Here is a 19019-nt window from a genome sequence, read left to right on the forward strand (position 1 = left end):
TCCTTCTTGCAGCTGAGGATCTGTCACTACACCTCTTTATTCTCGTATCTCTTGTTTCCACCAGCTTGAATTTTCCGATTACTAGGATATGTTTGGTCCCAGGCTCCCTAGGAGGGTCCAGTCTCACACCCCAGAGATGCTCGCAGCCTTGCCTGCAGTGACCCCTCTGTGGCCCAGGGGTGCAGGAGGGGACGCGATGCCTTAGGCTGCCCCAGGAAACGAGGGGTTTATTCCTTTATGTGTTTGAGTCCTACAGTTGTGACTGTTTACCATCTTCAGACTTTATGGAAGGATCGGAGACGCACTATTGGGCCTAAAAGCTTTCTACTTTAGTTCTCTTATTTCCTTCTGCCCAACTGTTTATAGTTTGTTTCGGTTTGTTGTGTTTTTCTTTCTGTCTTTCCTTTCTTTTTTTTTTTTTTTTTTTTTTTTAAGTGGAAGAGCCATCTGTTCTGTATTTATATGAAAAGCAGTTTTAAAAGTATTAGGCTTCCCGCTGCTTTGAAGTCTTTGCAGATGCTGTGTGTGGATAGGGTCCCGTCAGTCAGATATTGTAGGTATGGCTGCCCAATTTGTGGAAAACCTGTGTTTATCATTTGAATTTGTCATGATCTTGCTGAGGTCTCATGTTATAGGATTTGCTTATTCTGTTTTATTGAGCAGGACTGGGAATCAGGAAAGTCCTGTTATCTTTGCAGCCCTCGGCTGTTAGTGGGGAATGTGTTTTATGAGGAATAGCTTGTGCTTTAGCACAAAGGGCAGCAAGCTTGATATGGGACATACCATGGGTATTACAGAGGAGTACCAGCCTCAGCTGTTTTCTTCTGGACTTAAAGTTGCTTCTGATCTGAAAGAAAAGCCATAGTATGGAGAGATTTTAAAGCCATGAGGGGAGAAATGGGAAGTTTGTGTATATGTTTATATGAAGATTTATGTAGCCAGTAATTCTTATTATTTATTGCATAAATCTCTTCCTGTAAGTTGTATCTGTATCTGCTAATTTGAACCGTGTACATACAAACCCTGTGGAGTTGGTCGAGTTAAGACAATGCCTTTGTTCTCTATTGAAATGCCAGTGCTCAGCTTTCTGCATGAAGTCTCTCTCTGAATAATAGCATATATCCAACCAAGAACCAAAAGGAAAAAATCTACCTGCTGTATTTCTGGAGGGTTTTCCTTCCAGTGACAGAAGGATATCCTGTACTGTTAGTTTTATTTAAAAATAACACTCAGAAAATGTGAAACCCAGAAGAAAAAGCTGACGCAAATGGGCAAAATCGTTGGCTACCATATGAAGAAGATAGCTAACAAGACCGCAAACACGATTTTTCTGTGTAATGGCTTTAGTAAATCACAATAGTTTCTAATTATTTACTACTTGAATAAAGGACGGCTATAAAGAGAATATATTCATTTTCTAGAAAAAATGCCTGTGAGTGTTAGGCATGAAAAAGTTTCTTGAGGCAAGAGAATTTGACACAGCTTGCTCTTACTTTAGCTATCACCATGCCAAAGATGTTTAATTTTCAAGACTTGATCATAATTAAAGTTCTGACACACTATGTTGTGCTATCAAACCAGAAAATAAAGACAAACACTTTGGAGTTTGCCTGTATTACATTATTCTTTAATATAAATGACATATAAGTTTTACAAATTAGAGAGATTGACCTTGGAGTATTAAGAGGCTGCAGAAGATTCTTTTAAGGTGACATTTTTATTGAGTATATGTTTAGCTTTGTAGATTGGCAGTAGAAATGTGCAGCCTACCTTTGATGTGCTTGCTACCTACTGGTATGGGTTGAAGAATCCCAGTTCGCAGAGGGCTTCAAATCACTCTAAGAAGATAATTCTATGAATGATGTCCCAGCAATGTCCAGCTAGGCCTTGCAGTTATTTCACTTCATATTTTGCTATACGTATGATTTTGCTTATAATCTAAATTCCACAAATTCATCAGACGGGGAGCCTGCATATCTCTACTTGACAATTAAAAACATTGTTTAAAAAACAAAAACAGTAAAGGATGCTGACAAATGTACAATGCAGAACAAGTGAACAGTGAACTGCTATTATTTTTGGTTTAGATATATACATGGATTGATACCAATGACTAAACCCTAATACCATACTCTGCAAGGCAGTCTCACTGAAGTCATTAAAACTGCTCTTGTGACTAAGGTGAGAGGGATTTGCCCTAGAGAAATTTAGTCATTGAGCTCCAGACATAGGTTACAAGTTTTGTACTGCAGTCTACTCATTATTTTGTTCAATAGGATTATGTTAGGCTAATCCTGAATAGCATTGCTCTAGAAGAATGGCAAACTTTAAAGAACTATGTGTACAATAGGAATTTATTTTATTTTTCCCAAAATAATGACATTAGCAACAACTTTATTTGCCTCTGCTAAACAGATACATTCAGAATTAGCTTACTGTTATAGTGGATATTTTTAAACCTCCAGGGCTTGAAATAAATTTAAAGGAGGTGACTCTCACCTTCTCAAGGCTCAAGATGATTGGAGAGTCTTTTTTCCCTCTACTATTTTTTTATGTGTGTGTGGCTATAAAAATAACCTCAATCACTATCTTTTTTTTTTTTTTTTATATCATAGCTTGACAAATATTTACTCCGAATCTCATATACAGTGGAATCTGAAAACCTGTAGCATTCAGCAAACTGAAAAATACCACAGAAAGCATGCTGGAAAAGAAGGCTGAAATAAGTCAGTTTAAAGCACAGTTGGCAATTCTTTTTGATGGTATGCTTGATCTTGTACATCTGTAATGATTCATTTATTCTACATCAATGGATCATCTCCACTTTAAAGTGAAGTTTCTGGTATTTGGCATTAATTGTTAGCAACAATTTTGTGAACAGGCCTATTACGACAGGGACTTTATCTGAAACACAACCGAACCCCATCTTTAGACATCTATTTGTAATTTCCAATCTGTACTGCAGAGCGTTCATGGATACACCGGAAAGCAGAGGGCTGGATCTCCCAGTACTGCACGGGGTTGCTGAAGAGACTCACACCGGAATAGCTAGCCTTTTTGGTGTTGTAGCCAAGAGGGCAAAAGTCGTTGATACCAACTGAAGCAATTTTGTTGTTATGAAGATAGACCACCTGAAAAGCATGGAAGTCAGAGGTGAGAAATACAGCTACTGCAGCAAATAAGTTAAAAGATTTTATGTCAAATACTAGGTGCGTGTTGTGCAATGTTATACAGAGTAATAATATATCCTTTTTTCCAAACGGATGCTAGATTCTGCTTACCTTTTGAAATACCTAGAGTAGACCCAATTAGAAATAATTTCTACAGAGTGAGCAGAAACTGTGCAAGGCAATCTAATAACATTACTATCATTCGATCATACTGTAACCAAAACAGGAGTCAAAGATGTGGAATTATTAATACGGTGCTGAGGTTCAGAAGCATATGGTCTATATAAAGAATGTATTTGGTGCTAATTGGTTTCTCTCTAGCTCTAATGCTTTCACTCTCATGAGTGCAGCTGCACAGGACTCAGAGCCAAAGTAATCACTAACGAAGATTTAAAATAGCTGATGAATATTACCTTGCTCCAGAGTCACCATTTCTGATGAATTTTCCCAAGCTACATGCAAGTGGCGATTTACATTTGGGAGTCTTCATTCTTTGGGAGGTTTCTTTCCCGTAAAATCTTAGTCCAAGTGAAGACAGATTTTAACTGGTTCCAAGAAGCCATGTTTCTAGCTACCCAGCCACACAGACCTCAAAAATGCAGCTGGTGTGAAATGCACATTGCATGTCTTTGCAATATGCACAAATTCTATTTGGAATCTTTCAACTATTGCTCTCTGAGGCAGTGTGATAAACTTTACCTGGATATATTTGTGTTCACCCAGCCCACTAGGTACTCTGACAAGTTCATTGTTGTTCAAATGGAGCTCTCTCAGGTGAGGTACGTTGTTAAGAGAGCCATTTTCAACTGAAGAAATACTGTTGAAGCTGAGACCCAATCTGGAAAAAAAAGAAAAATAAAATTAAAAAATATGTTACACTTGCCCACGTAACCATCATTCTTGGGTTGATTACTTCTCCACACTAGTGTTGTTGAACAGACCAGGCTAATTTTCAGAATTATGCATGAGGTGCAGAGTCACCATGGAGAGCTAGTTTAGATGAACGCATTTAAATAACTTTGACATTTGATGTGAACTATGATAATTATCATGATATCATTCAACTTGTGCCCATGGTACTGCATACTTTCATGAGCTATATGACTAATCCCACTGTAAATACGTACTGTGTATCTCCATAGGCACCAGTCTTTCTTTAAAAGCTGATTAAGAGTTTCTCGCATGACTGTAGGAGCACTGGCTGTAACTTTCCTTGTCAAACTACATAACCCAAGGTGACCAGAACTGTTGAGTTTAAATCTTCACCACATCCTCCTAAGATACTTCTGTAGTTAGAGATGTGTTACAGACTGGAAACGGGAGCCGAGTCATACATAATGATCTGCTCAGCAGGACACAGAAGTGGGACGTACGCATTTCTCCTAGGTTCCAGTGCAGAGCTTTCATCACAAAATCATCCTTCCTCCTTTATACATCCACATTCCACGTTTACTAGCACAACCTATGTCCAGTTTGGAAAATCTGGTCCTATCTGTGTATTTCCGTGTTAATGCTATTTTGGTTTGCAATTACCAAACCACAGAATTTTTTCAAGAGACTCTCATAGGTTACAATGCTCTGTGTTGCAGTGAGGAATTCAGTGGTAATTCTGCAGGAGTTATCATCATCAGGAGTGTTGTCCTTTGAGAAAATTATTTGTATAAAGGCTAAACCTACTTCATCTAGTTTGCTTTATCTTTTTTCTCTAAGCAGTCTTCTTTAATTTTGAGGGAAAAATGCTCTGAGGTTTATTAATAACTGAATCAATTAAAGAATTTAATATAGGTGTCCTGGTTTCAGCTGGGATAGAGTTAATTGTCTTCCATTTGCTATGGATGAGTACTTTTTAAAAAAAGTCTTATTCACAGTAATCTACTACCTGTAATTCTCTGTAGCTTGTGCCAACTTCAAAAGTAAGAATCTGGACCTAGCATAAAATCACAGAACTAAAAATTCTTGTTTGATCTTTATGGCAGAGTTGTTTCCAGAAATAATGCTGTCCAAGAATGGAAGCACATTTTATACTTCTCCTTTTAATACTAAACAAAGAAAGATGTTGCTAACTGGTGTTATCTATAATACAAATAGTCATATCATAGTTATTTAAACGTTGCAATGTTGTCAAACTATTAAATGACAAAGGAGAGCTTAATGAGATCTCCCACTGACATCAACAGGGATTTATTTCACTCAGAAATCAGTTCACAGTACCCCATATCTTTGCCAGAACTTGATCAGGAAGAATTTTCATTCAAAAGATATTAGAACAAAATTCCTTTTGAGCAGAGTACATCAAGATTTAGGAAAGGATGGGGGATTTGATACTACAGAGCAATTTGGTCTATAGTTCTACAGAATGTCTTCAAAGGACCTCAGTGATGGGTGCTCATAGTGAATGTCTTTAAAAGGATTGGGAAAAAAACCCCAACATTTTGGCAGAAGGCTATAAATTCTTGGTTGACACATATCTAAATATATGCTTGCTACATATGCAGGTCTACAAGTAGATGTGTCAAACCTGGGGAGACTAGCATGAAAAACAGCAGGTCTGGCTTTCACATTGGTCTGTTGAAGTAAAAGTAACCCCTTTACACACCATAGGGATGGACAAGATCCAACTCTGCATTAGCTCATGCGGGGAAAGTCTTTCAGGGAAAGAATGAAATTGGAGGAGTCTGTAGAAAAGTGGATCTAACTCCCACAAGCAGTGAAATTATATGTAATTACATCTCATCTAAATGTGTTACAAACAAACTCTCAGCAACTCGGGGCTATGTTTACAAATGAAATAAGTCAATATTAGTGTGTAAAATACAGGGTGATTAAGAATGTTAGGAAGGAATATGGTCTTCATCTCTCTCTTTCCCACGGGAAAAAAAAAAGGCAAGAAGTTGAAAAATCACTCTTGCTTAATATATTGACATATACTTCCTTTTATATTAGCAAATAGGTAACATTTTTCCAGCATTTTAGCTGATCTAGTCACAGTGTTGTAAATCATTGAAGAGCATGATCAGAAACATATCTGAAAATTGAAGAAATTCTCAAATACTTTTTCACCTTCTTTTGTCTCCAACTTCCCTGCTGGCCCATTTCCACTTCGTTCTAAACAAACTTCATGCTCCTCAACATCATTGTTATTCTGGGCTTGATGCAACTTCCACTGTATGGAGCTAGATCTTTTCAGTAAACTTTAATGGGATATAGACATTAGTAACGTCAGTTGTGTAATGCATATATCCTCCTGTGGAACTCATTCCTGCACATAACCAGCAAAGTCTTTGTTCGGTTTACGTTCATGAGATTATTTTTTTTCCCACTGCAGCACTATATGAAGACTTTTGAAAGACTTAAGAGTAGTTTTACAGTGAAAACAAACAAGCAAAAAGGACAAATAGTGATGGTCAGCTAGAACTCAAGAATTCAAAAGCGAACGAGCAGTAGATCTACACTGAGCTCTTGCATGGAACATTTTACAGGTCAAAACACCTTAACGCAGTCAGAAAAATCACCTGTTTCTCAAAGTCTAACTGTGCTTTAGAACGGCTGTTGGGCTGTTGAGCATGAGTTGACACGATCCAGGAGGAGAGTGGTCTGACCCCGTACGGATGTTTCTGAAGACTTAGATGTGTAAATAAAACCTGGTTTGGGGTAGCTTGTTTCTGTGACATAAGGGGCGTGCTGCTCCTTAGGTTTATGCCATATGCTGCCCTGGAGCTCTCCCATCGCTCCCTCCTTTCTTCATCAGTCTCCTGTGTTATGTCCAATGCGCTCCTTTTTCACCAATCCGTATTCTGCCTTACTTTTCAACTTTACAAAAGAGGATTTCTGACTACGCTTACGTTGCCTGCTTGAGCACAAGCCAGAGAGCAGTTTAAAGCTTGGTGCCTACTCTGAGCAGCTCCAAATTTCCACACCACCGTCAACAGAGTATCTTGTTTCTCCGTACAGTACAGCCACAACAGGAGCAGCCCGAGGTTAGATATTTTTAGCAGTTGACCAGCACTTGCTGCATAAAACTTTGTCTTAAGAAGGACTTCCAACAACATTGTCCATGTGATGTTGACTGTAGTGTTTTCTGAATGTGAATGTGAAAAAGCAGAAAAACTCTGTCATCTGCAGGACAGCTCGCCCACCCCTCACGTCCCTCCTCCAGTAAATTACCTTCTACCTGAGTAGTTATGTCCTTGTTTTGGTTTTGGAAGTTTTCTTTATCTTTTCTCTGGAGGATATTCTATTTTATACTAAGTCTCTATCATAAACAGTAACTGCTTCATAGTCCCTTAACCCATAATTATGGTATTTTTATTTTTTTTTTTATTAAAATCCAGCAGCAGACTTTTTTTTTTACACAGGGATGAATATGTGATCAAATATGAACATCAAACATGAGCTGAAATGTCTTATTTTACAAGCTCTAGAAAGCTGTTCTAAGCTTTATCACTTGGAATTGTCAGATTCGAAATAGGTGTTAAGTTACTACATACTTCATTGCACTAAATTGCTGTCCAAGCTACTCTAACCAGCAGTGAACTTAACTCCAGTTGCTCAGTAATCTTTCTTTTATTTCTGTTTTCTGCCTTCATTATGACAAGCAGAATGATTAAGATGAAGATCCAGGAATTAGATCAGTAATCTGATTAACAGTCTTTCAGATCAGTTACACTTCTATTTTCATACAAAAGTTTTAAAGTATAGCATTAAAATGCCTTGTAGTAAAGGTCCATTTTACTGTTTTAGCATGTTATCTAATGTGAACTAATTCACAAATAATTCTGTATGTCTATACCTCTTCTTTTGGAATTCTTACATTTTCCTGCAGTCAGAGAAACTTATTCAACAACATATTCACAGATTAGCAAGGTACAATCACTCTGAAAAATTGACACTTTTTGGTTTATATTGTATGATTATTTTTTTGTCATGTTCTTGAACTCATTGCAGACTTATTTTTCTGGAGAAACAAAGGAAACATTAGGGCAGGGAGTTTTGGTTCCCATATGCTTTTTTCCTCAGTTTTCAGGGCAAATTGCATGAGTAAGGCAGTGCCCAAGAAAACTGCATAAAACAAAGATCAAGATACAATGAAAGAAGCATGACATAAATAAAAAATCTAATTGCTCTCTTTATCTTTTTTCTTCTTTTTTTTTTTTTTTTTTTTTTTTTTTTTAAATCAAAGAAACATTTGTCCTGGGCATACATCACTCATAATTGGAAACAGCTGGAAAGTGTTGTTAGAAAAAAAAAAAGTGTTTTGTTCTCTTAAGTCAGTACACAAGTCCTTAGAAGATTTTCCTGCTAAGTTACATATTTCTTCAATGGTGATAACACTCATGAAGCCCAGAATGATGCTTTCTAATTGTGTGTGTGGTGGTTACAATTTCAACTAGTATTTTATGTGAAAAGAAGAAATTAATTCTTACTTTGCCAGGTTGATGAGTCCAGACAGACCGTCAGCATCAATTTTGCTGATTTTGTTACCATCAAGGTGAAGCTCAGTAAGGGATGGGGGAAGGCCTGAAAGAAAGACCACCACCAAATTACTTTTGATAAAACTGGATTATTACCTTTTTTTAAAGGACTTGTGTTATACTGAGGCACTTTTACAGTAACAAAAAGATTTTTACTAGACATGGCCAAGAACAATTCACTGAATGAAACTAGGAACTTTCACAATCAGGGAAAATGAAAACAGCTAGTAACAATTTATTTGACATGAAATAAGACCAAGCTCCTAAGGTCATCATAGAACAGTTAATTCTTAAAAAACAATTAAATGAAGTTCTTCTCAGATATGAATTCTAGCCTTCATGATTATGTAAATGGGACATATAAAATAATGTAAGAGAAAAAGCCTTCATTTTAGCCAGACTATCCACAATGCAGAAATCTACGAACATTTGACACCTAGATATTTAACAAATAACAGCAGCAGAAAATGAGATTATAAAGATCAGGTAAAATAATTTTGATGTTATTTTAGGTAGGACACATACTAGGCATATACTAAAATTCTGCTTATCAGGAAAAAAAAAAATTGGAACCAAATATTTTAACTATCTGAGGTCCCTCAAAGGGACATCCAAACCAGGAAATGTGGGAAGAAAGAAATAACAACTAGTATTAACCTTCAAAAAGTTTTTAGCTATTTCAAAACAGTCTGCTGGCTGATGTATGAATAAATTGAATATAATTTCCTTTGGATTGGAACCATTCTGTTTTGGTTTGTTTTGTTGTTGGTTTGTGTTTTTTTTTAATAGGTTATATTGAAGTTGTTATTTTGTAGCAATTTGCAATGAAGTACTTTTAAAAATGGCAAATGTTTCTGTTTTGTATAGGAATAGTATTTTTGGCTTCAAACCCACAGACTTGTGGAGGGCTGATTTTATGCTTGTAGAACTTCAGTTCATTCTACATGAGTTTACAGCTGTGTAATGTTGATCAGGCTCACCAACCAGGGTTGGAGGGTGAAAACATTCTTCCAGTTTCAGCTATGAGACAAGAAAAGCAAAGTAACATAAAATGCCTTACTTTTGACACTGCACCTCTTGTGGAGCTTCTCATAATAGAAAAACAAAAGTTTCTAAACCAATAAAAGTCAACTGACCAAAAAATGAAGTAGTCAACTAACGGATACTCTAAGGACTGACTCAAAAGGCTTCCATAATCGTTTCTTTCCAGCTGACTGGAAGTCACTGTATTATAACTGTGCAAATCTCTGAAATATTAATTGAATTTCTTACCTTTTGGGATGCTAGTAATGTTGGTGTCTGCGATACGGATGTAGGAGAGCCTCTTCATCCCCTGAAAAGCCCCGTTTTCAATGCCTGAACTCTTGATTGGATTGGTGCCTAGTTCTGCCAACAAAACATGGTCGTGAGCTGTGCTGCAGTCTAGGTACCTATATCCTTCAGGTCAAAGCTAATTTGGAGGAACAATTTATTGGAGCATTTCTTGGCTTTCTACATAAAATCACTGATTGAACTAAAAACAACATCTTGAAAAAACACTGAGTTGATTTTGTTATAATTTCTCATGCTCGTACCTAAGACAATCACTTGATTCAGTCCGTTAAAGACAGCTTTCCTCAACTTGGAGATCTCATTCTCATGAGCCCGTATCTCCTGAAGTGACTTCGGCATGTTTTCTGGGAGTTCCTTCAGGTTGTTCTTGGACAGGTAAAGTCTTTCCAGTTTCTTCAGAGGAGCAAAAGCTAACGGGCTTATTTTGCTGATTTTGTTGTTAACAAGGATCAATGCCTGTGGGGTAATAATGAAGGAGATCTCAAATGATCACTAGGGAAATTATTTTAGGAACGAAACATTTAAAAATGATTTTTTTTCTAGTGTCTTTTGACGGTCAAGCTAGTGAGCTGAAGAAAATGCAATGCACTACTAAAACAAATCGATTAAGAACTTCTGAAACAAGAAAAGATAAGCAAGGCCTACATAACAAATACAAGTGTTATTTCATTGCTGAGGCATATGCAGCTTCTGTTAGCATCCATAATTTATACCCAAGCATAAGTACGACCCTTCCATTTGAAAGCTGTGAAGAATAAGACATTCACATAAAACTAACATTAACAGTTTTATTTGCTTTTTCTAATTTTGTTTATTCTGAGGATACTTTTATACCTTACCCATCATCACACAGCCATCCTAAGCAGTTTTCCTGAACAGAAAATTCTATGACTCAATGCAGTGAAAACACAACCCAGCTTAATAAAAATATGCAGGTCATCGCCTCTTTCCTGTTAGTCTTACAGACTGCACTTCCTAGATTTCTGTCTGAGAATAACCTCATTTTTGCAGAAATATAAGCTATTTTTTTGCTAAGCGTAACTTGGTATGGAAGGGGAGCAATGTGAAGCATCACCCTCTAAGTCTGGCAGTTCGGGATCGTGGACCGTATTCATTCTGCCTGCCGTGTAGGTGCCTAATCCAGTTCTCACAACAATTGTGATATCCAGACCCAGGGTGACTAAGCAAATCAGCTCTCTGTACGGTCAGGGGAGAAAGGCCTCCGTGAAAGCTCTGTTACCTGTAATAAGTGGTCTCCGTATGCCTCTGAAATTTTACATGACTGCTAACTCTTGTATTGATTAACCAACCATGACATGGAAAGGGAGGAGAAAGTCCCATTACTGTCAGAACAGTAATGCAGCTAATGGAAAGGATTTCAGATACGATAAATATCAGAATGAATCTTAACATTCCATCTGTTTGCTGTCTACTTATCAGACTTACAGAGCTGTATGTTTGTGCAGTGAATTAGGTAGAATAAATATGATATCTACTTATATGTATTACTAGAGAATAGCTATAGAGCATCTTTGTTCACTGACTCCATTATGTTATTTTCAGAAACAGAAGGCAACAGCTGCTACTAAACCACGAATTTTTATATTGCATATACTATAGTTAACATTCAGTGCATTTTAATACATTTTTACTATTTCCAGAATTATACTTTAGTCTGTTTCTTGGAGGAAAATTGAGCATTCAACTCTTTCCACAATCAGTGAAGAATTAAAACTGTGCCGAGAAGTACATCAGCATCTGTGACAGCACCTCTCCATCACGAAAACTGAAAGAGAGCTGAGAAGATAGTTTAAAATGGTATTTGATGTGTGTTTTTTCCCTAATGGATGCTTCTTGCAGATCATCCTGAGCAAAGCAAGCAATGTGTTCTGTACATGGTTTCACTGAGTACACGTAAAGCTGAGCATATCTGGTTTTAATTTTGTATGCTAGCTAGCAAGAACACGTTTGCAACAGGAGGCAGAAAAGGTCACTTACAGTTCAGCAGAGTATTTCCCTAACAATAAGCCTCTCCCAAAATAAATATATTGGTCAGTGGAAGCCATGGCCCCAGCTCTCTTTTATTTGAGCCTGAGCTATAAGAACACATGGAGTACATACAGGTATAGTTTCCTGAGACACCATTGCCAGAATTGTGATACAGATGTAGATTCTGCCCATAGTGTAATACAGCTACCTGAACAATATTAGGACATGGAAAACAGTCCAGGTATTACGAGGGATACAGCTTGAATTATGCAGATGAGTCTCCTTCATTGTTTTTATCATAATAACTGAATAACTGAAGGTGCTACTGCTAGATACTTTTTTTTTCTTTTCCTTAATTTTACCATGGATTTCTTTTGCATAGATCTCTAAGTCAACATTCAATGAGTTTAGACCCATTTTATCAGCACTTGAAATTTTTATCCTGCATCCTGCTTTGTACTGCTTGGTCATTTATTTCAGCTGAAAGTCTGCCTTATCTTTTCTTTTTTTTTAATTTGATTTGTTTTAACTTTGTTGTCTTTTAGATAAAAAATGTTTGGGCTATGATTATCACAGCTGATGATCTGATGTGAAATATTTCTTGCTGGAAATAGATAGGTATACATTAAGCTGGGCACTGCGGTGTAAATATTCTCTGAGCAGTTGATGTTAAGAAGATGGTTACAGCCCTTCAGAGCAGAACTGAGAGTCCTGACCAAAACCAGAAATTACCTAGGTATCTAGGATTAATCTGTTCTACTTTGCCAATGCTTTCTCCTGAATATGATGATGTTACCTTGGGGAAACGCACAGAATTGTTGTTTTACTCAAACATTCAATAAGTGTCTCACTTAGAAATGATGGTATCTGTCAAAGGTATCTATAAAATACTGATTTCACAGTGGGAACTTATGTATGGTGGTATAAGGTGGGAAGGTATCACAAACCTGTAGTTTGCAACTTTTTGTACCAGAATATCATTTCCCACTTACACCCTGCTCTGCAAGTCCCCGCTCCTGGTATTTTAAACCTGCATTATTTTTCCACACTGTTGTGCAGCTGTAAAGAAGAAAAAAATAAACCCACACATCAGAATTTGCAAGAGAAGTTTTACTGTCTCCCAGAGCAACAGCAAATGATGAGGATAACACACCAGCATAGCACCTGGCAAGCCATACCCCTGGGTTCCTTTCCCACTTCACAATAACTCTATTATATGCAAGACTTAAAGAACGAAGTTATTAGCCTCGGAGCAATGCTGTTTACTTTCCTCAGAATGTGCCCCGTATGGTTTGCATGTAACAAAAGTTAAACCAAACCAAAATAAAACAAAATGAAAAACTCAGGGGAATTTAGAGGTCAGTGAAAACAGGAACTAGAGGAGAAAAACCTAGGGAAAACATCTGCAGGCAGTGCTATTGAGGAAGGGATGTTAGGCAAAAACATGCCACATGGACTAGCTATCCTGAATAAAGCCCAGATGGCATGACGGGGCATTCTATTCATCTTGTTAAAGGACATATGAAAAGTTTGTACAGGGCAAGAAATACTTGGAGGGAAAAATAAAGGTCAACCTGAAAGTGCTGAAAGTGCTGGAGACCTTGGCCACAGAAAGCACTTGCGATGCTGCTAGTATGAAATGAACAGGCAGAAATCTCAATGCCTAGAACAGAGCCACAGGAACTGATACTTTTACTCAAAAATCCACCTTCTTCCACACCTCCATTTTTAGTGGAAGGAAAAAGATATTTTAAATAATTGTACTTCCCTCCCTAACCCCCCCCCCCCAAAAAAAAAACAAAACAAAACTTAAAAAAAGGAGTTGAAGCACATCACTGATTCTCAGTACAAAAGGCTGAGGGCACGAATGTACAGCTTTCAGCGTGACCTGGTATGGATGCAGAGAGATTCAGCCATAGGGAAGAAAAGAGGCAAGAAAGAGAAAACAAAGAGGCACAAATACATCAAGTATTAAAGATGTCACTTAGTCAGGCTTAGAGGGTTCATAGCAATTTCCTGTGGAGAAGAGAAAAATTAGCTTCCAGCCTCATTTTCCTGAGCTAAAGCCTTTTTCCTTTGTCATATACAACATGCAAACATTGACTCTGTCATAATATCGCACTGTGGTAATACCTACAGACAACCTTATCATGACCAGCAGTCTAAGCGGTGCTCAGAGAAGAAAAAAAATCCAAGCTTTGCTCCAAAGTTGGCTTACTTTTTTACTGAAACACCTCTGGTATTAGTGTAGTCAGGGAAAAAAAAAAAAAAAAATCACTGTATGACAGGAATAGATGCTGGCTGCGTTGAGGTCAGTGGGAGTCTGGCCATTTCGCTCCCTCTGGCCTGGTTTCTACTTCAAATATTTATTCCCAAAACAAAAAGGAGGATTCACAATTCAGGAAAATTTTGGAACACTTGTTGGCAGGCTATTGTCAAAATACACCCTTACAAACTGCAGACAGAGCATGTGGCAATCATGTAGAAACTAGCATGGGTTGCTCTTCTTGGAGTTAACCAAAACTTACAATTTATGTCCTGTCTGGGGGTGCGGAGCAGGGGATTGTATTTTTTGGTGTAATTTCATTATGTGAGAATCTCAGGGGATTGTTCTGAGGGGGTTTCATCCCTACTTCTGTTCTTCTTAGTTTAGAATAGTTTGAAGCAAGAACCTTGCCAAAATCAGAAGTGAACTGTAAAATGATCAGCAAATTGTTATCAGCCGTAATAAGTGGTGATACATCTGTTTTGCCAGCTGGGGATGGTACTCTTACCTAACATCAAATCTTTAATGATGCATGCGTCCTTCAGGGTTTAAACTGAAAAGTCAATCCGCTGACCTGATGGAATTTCTTTAATTTCCTGGGTTATGTATTACATTATTACCTGCTTTTTATTACAGTTCTGCTAGGAACAGTAATGCCTTAAGAATTGTAAGCTCAGGAGTCAGGGATCCAGATAAAAATAATAAAAAATTTTGTCCTTTTTGTTTGCCTTATGTTTTCAGTTGTCAAGTCATACTCATAACCTGGACATATAGTCAAACTTTTCTGCAAAATTATTAGGAGTGAATGTACACTTAGGTAAAAAAAAAACGAAACAACAAAGAACACAAAAAATATAAACCAGAACTTGACTTTCTTCTCTAATTGTGTTATACCAGGAGACAGAATTCTACAAAAGAAGTATTCATTTTAAAATTCATTTGAAAATTCATAAACATTGGTAACTTGAAGGAACTAAGAGCCCCTGAATCCAAGGAGGTCTCTGAACAGATTTCCAGATGTTATGTCTCCTGAAGGGCCCATGATCAGCAGTTAAAGCAGGAAAAGGATAAAGGTATAAAAACCCCCATGATGGTGCAATTATTCTTTATTTGTTGTTACTTAAATTCTTTGGTGGGGTTTGGTAATAACCCTGTCAAACCTAGGATCAAGTGGACATAGCTCAGAAAGGCAAGGAAAAAGGGACGACATAGAAACAATAAGGAAGAAATGAATGAACTGAGGGAAAGAGATGGCAAGGCATTGAAACAACAGCCTGTCAATACAAACGAAAGGCGACTGTGGAAAGCAGTTTGCTCACATCCGCAGTACCTTGCTCAATAATCTCACAAAGCCAAGGAGCCTGCTGCAGATCTAGTTTTGCGGTGTTTGAGCTCTCCCTGATAAGTCTTGTGTAACTTGACGTGCACAGATGACCAGGGAGCAGCTGGCTCTACACTGTCCAGCTCCAACAAAAAATAATCCTAATGCTCTGGAGTTCTAGAGAATCTTTCAACCCTGTCCTTGTCTACTGAGGCAAGCATTTTGGTCATTCATTTTATCACAATTTACTTGCTTCTTTTATTGTTGTATTCTATAGAATTTCCTTTTTTCATTAGCTTAGTATGCTGACTCTCTCCAGAATGTTAAGGACCTCAAAGTATTTTCTTCTGTTGTTTTCCTCACACAAAAAGATCTTTACCCTCTTCACATTAAAAATGTTTTGCATGCACGTGGCATGTTACACACTTGTTTCAGTCGCAAATCTCATTGTGTGTTAAGCACAATGCAAAGGAGAGTCTGAGGAAATGACAGCTCTCTAAGGGAGTGTTGCATTTCAGAAAGATTAACTTCTTTTTTTCTCAGAATATTTGTTAGAAACCTACAGCTGCACCAAGTGGGAAAAAAAAAATCAAAACAGGTATCTCTCAGTCCTGTTAAGAATGTCTGCCATTGGTGGTAGTGGGACTTGGGTTCAGAGGTAGAAACTGGACAGAGATATCTGTCTTTGGCTTTTTACAGCATGCTGGTGGTTACTGATTCTTCATTCTGTGATATTCAGAGCATTATGTTTATTTAACTTCTCTTTTAATTATGCCTGGGAAAAGGGAACTGAAGCTGTAATGAGTCATCTGACAATTGTGTTCTGTCATTAATATTTTTTTGATCTGTTGGGAGCTGTTCTGTATCCCTGGAAGATGTTCTTAGACTTTTCTTCACTTAATCTGGGCTCTCATCCCTCCATAGAGAGCCTTCTTTTGATCAAAAAAAAGAGTGCATGAAACTTTTCTAATGCAATACATTATTTTTCCACTTGATATTACTACAAAGGGCTTTTCAGTTTGTTTGCCCATACATTTTGTGTTGATAATCCCTTAGTGTGGATATGGTCATAACCTTAAGTAATCCCCAAGTTTAAATCTTTTATCTCTTTTGTGCAGGTCTTTTCTTTTGGTATAAATACAACTGGTTTTAGCATTGTTGTATGCACAACCATGGCTTTGCATAGTTCTGCCAGCTTAGATTAAGCAATGTTCCATTTGATTTCAGGCCAATAGCGCATTCGTCTTCTTTTGCTGTACTAACACCGTGCCATTGAAAAATTCCTGTTGGAAAAGCATGACGTCACTATTCTGTTGTTTGTGCTGTTCTTACAGTGATCTAATAGACAGTAGTTTCTTTTACCTCTTTTTCCAAGTGCCAGGTGTTATGCTGGTTTGCTTTGGCTTTGCCACACAGCATGCAACTCCATGCGCTGTTTTTGTAGACTCCTCCTTCACTCTGCATGAGAGCTTACTCATGTAGTATTTTGGATTCTTTATTGTGTCCATGGGGTCAAAGTACTGTACTCTATCCAGAAGTGTCAGTCTGCCTGGAAAATTCTGACAGTTTCATAGAAGATTTTTTTCCTGGCTTTTCCAAGAGCGTGTCTCTGATTGTTTTGCCACAGGTCTAAATCATAAGCAGGTTTTTTTACATAATATCAGACGGTTTTCTGAAGCTGCAAAACTCGGTCATCGGCCCTAAAAAAAGACTGTCTTCAATTTTTTCCTATTCTCCCAAGTCCTCTGGTAAAAAATAGATCTTATCTTTCATTTTTAAATAGTGTGAAGTCTCACTGAGTTTTTATAGTACAACAGTAATAGTTTAGCCATTTTTTCCTGGATAAATTTAAAACTATAAAAGTATCAAGTGCACCAAAACTGTTGACTCTGGTGTTTTCTGGAAGGCAGCTATTATTTGCAGATAAATGTTCCCTTAGCTGCATCCTTTTCTAATTGCTTGCCATATTTCCACAGCTGCAAAGTTTAACTGCTCTTTTACCTACTCAGGAAAATTTTCTGATACAAAGGATATTTTTGTAGGTACTAATTTCTCTTTCATTTATATTTCCATGTACTGTGCACTCAGAGCATAAGCAGTTACATTTGTGCTGAAAGAGAAGCCACGGGCAGGTTATAGGTAGATCCTTTCTTTTCTCCTTACTTCATCTGATTTTTAGTACAAGTCAAACTTTAGGTTCAACCAGGCTTGTTCATGAAAATCTCTTTCAAAACTTTTACGCTTGTGGTTGGTGATGTCTATAGGAATTAGGAAAGAATTTTAAAAGAATATTCAAAAGGAATAAACTGACTATACTGTTCATTTTTTTCCAAGATGTATTACAATTGGGATTTGAGGAATTGTTCCCCTAAGTGATCACTTCATGCAAGAGGTTAACTACAGTTGCTGATCATTTTAGATTTTGGAACAATAATACTGATAATTTATGTAAATCTTCCTGCTTTAGTAGAGTATAAGAAGGTTTAGTAAAGTCTAAGACGTCTAGAAATTTTTGAACATCACACTGTCAAGTGTAACGCTAACACAAGCCATGTTTATCAGGGAATATGATTCAAAAGCATATACAAGAGATATATATATGTATGTCTCGCACGCACACATATCTCCTTAAAACAAAAGTGACAATGGAGCTCTGTCAACAACGAAGTTTTTGAGTTATCTAAAAACAATATTTCCCTTTCGCTATGACTCTGAAGAGTATTTAATTGCAAGGTGGGGAATGGGAATCATTCCCACATATTACACAAGGAGAAGAATGATGCCTGCTGAGAGTAAAGATGGTGCCTAGTTACATAAATGTATTGCATGGCTAAATATTATTTTGGGGAGGAGATGAGAAGATCATTTTTTGTTCTCGAGTAAATCCAGGAAAACTGCATTGTTTTGAAGGTTGTTTGTTAAAACTTACGTTACCGTTGTCACTCTTCTGTATGATTTCCACTGGTCCCTAAGCATGTATTGGGTACTTTTGGGAGTAAGACAAAGAAAGAATCTCTTCCCTGAAGAGTTACCTATTTAATTCACTATTAAATTATATCCGCTGTAATAAAAGAAAGAAAAAAAAATCCATAGAGTTAAACTCAATGAGATGACATAGTTCACAACAGCTTAACTCACAGCGGGATGTATAACAGAGACCTGAGCTGAGCACCAGGTAGGCAGAAGTCACTGGGGAGAGTGCTTTTCATCTGCAATACCATGCTCTGACTCATTTCATGCAGTGTCATGAAGAAGGATTGCGAAAAGATTGACTTCACTGACAAGCCTTTTCTCTTTTTTAGCACCTTGCAGATGATCTTCACTGAAAACACAGGACTCCTCTCTGAGGTGGAAGAAAACCAAAACAAGTGGGCAGGAATTAGGGTGTCAAATCTGTTCAGTAGCCAAGCAGAGGAATTGAAAAAAAAATTCTGGGGCACAAGTCACCTCATTCTAAAACCAAGTCAGAT

At 37.3% G+C, this 19019-nt stretch overlaps 1 protein-coding gene across 1 annotated transcript in view; it reads right to left on the bottom strand.

Moving 5' to 3' along the window:
• Positions 1–1605: 1605 nt before the first annotated feature.
• The window catches only part of DCN (decorin), a 39510-nt gene continuing 22096 nt past the window's right edge, over positions 1606–19019 (bottom strand). Inside the window, exons 4-8 of the mRNA XM_049792203.1 lie at positions 10216–10429; positions 9914–10027; positions 8594–8687; positions 3870–4008; positions 1606–3131 (exon numbers count right to left, since the gene is read on the bottom strand). Of these exons, the coding sequence (XP_049648160.1) occupies positions 2937–3131; positions 3870–4008; positions 8594–8687; positions 9914–10027; positions 10216–10429 (756 nt within the window). The 3' untranslated portion in view covers positions 1606–2936. The remainder of the gene's footprint in view (positions 3132–3869; positions 4009–8593; positions 8688–9913; positions 10028–10215; positions 10430–19019) is intronic.

The sequence above is a fragment of the Accipiter gentilis genome, chromosome 34 (genome assembly GCF_929443795.1).
Source record: "Accipiter gentilis chromosome 34, bAccGen1.1, whole genome shotgun sequence".
Lineage (NCBI taxonomy): Eukaryota > Metazoa > Chordata > Aves > Accipitriformes > Accipitridae > Astur > Astur gentilis.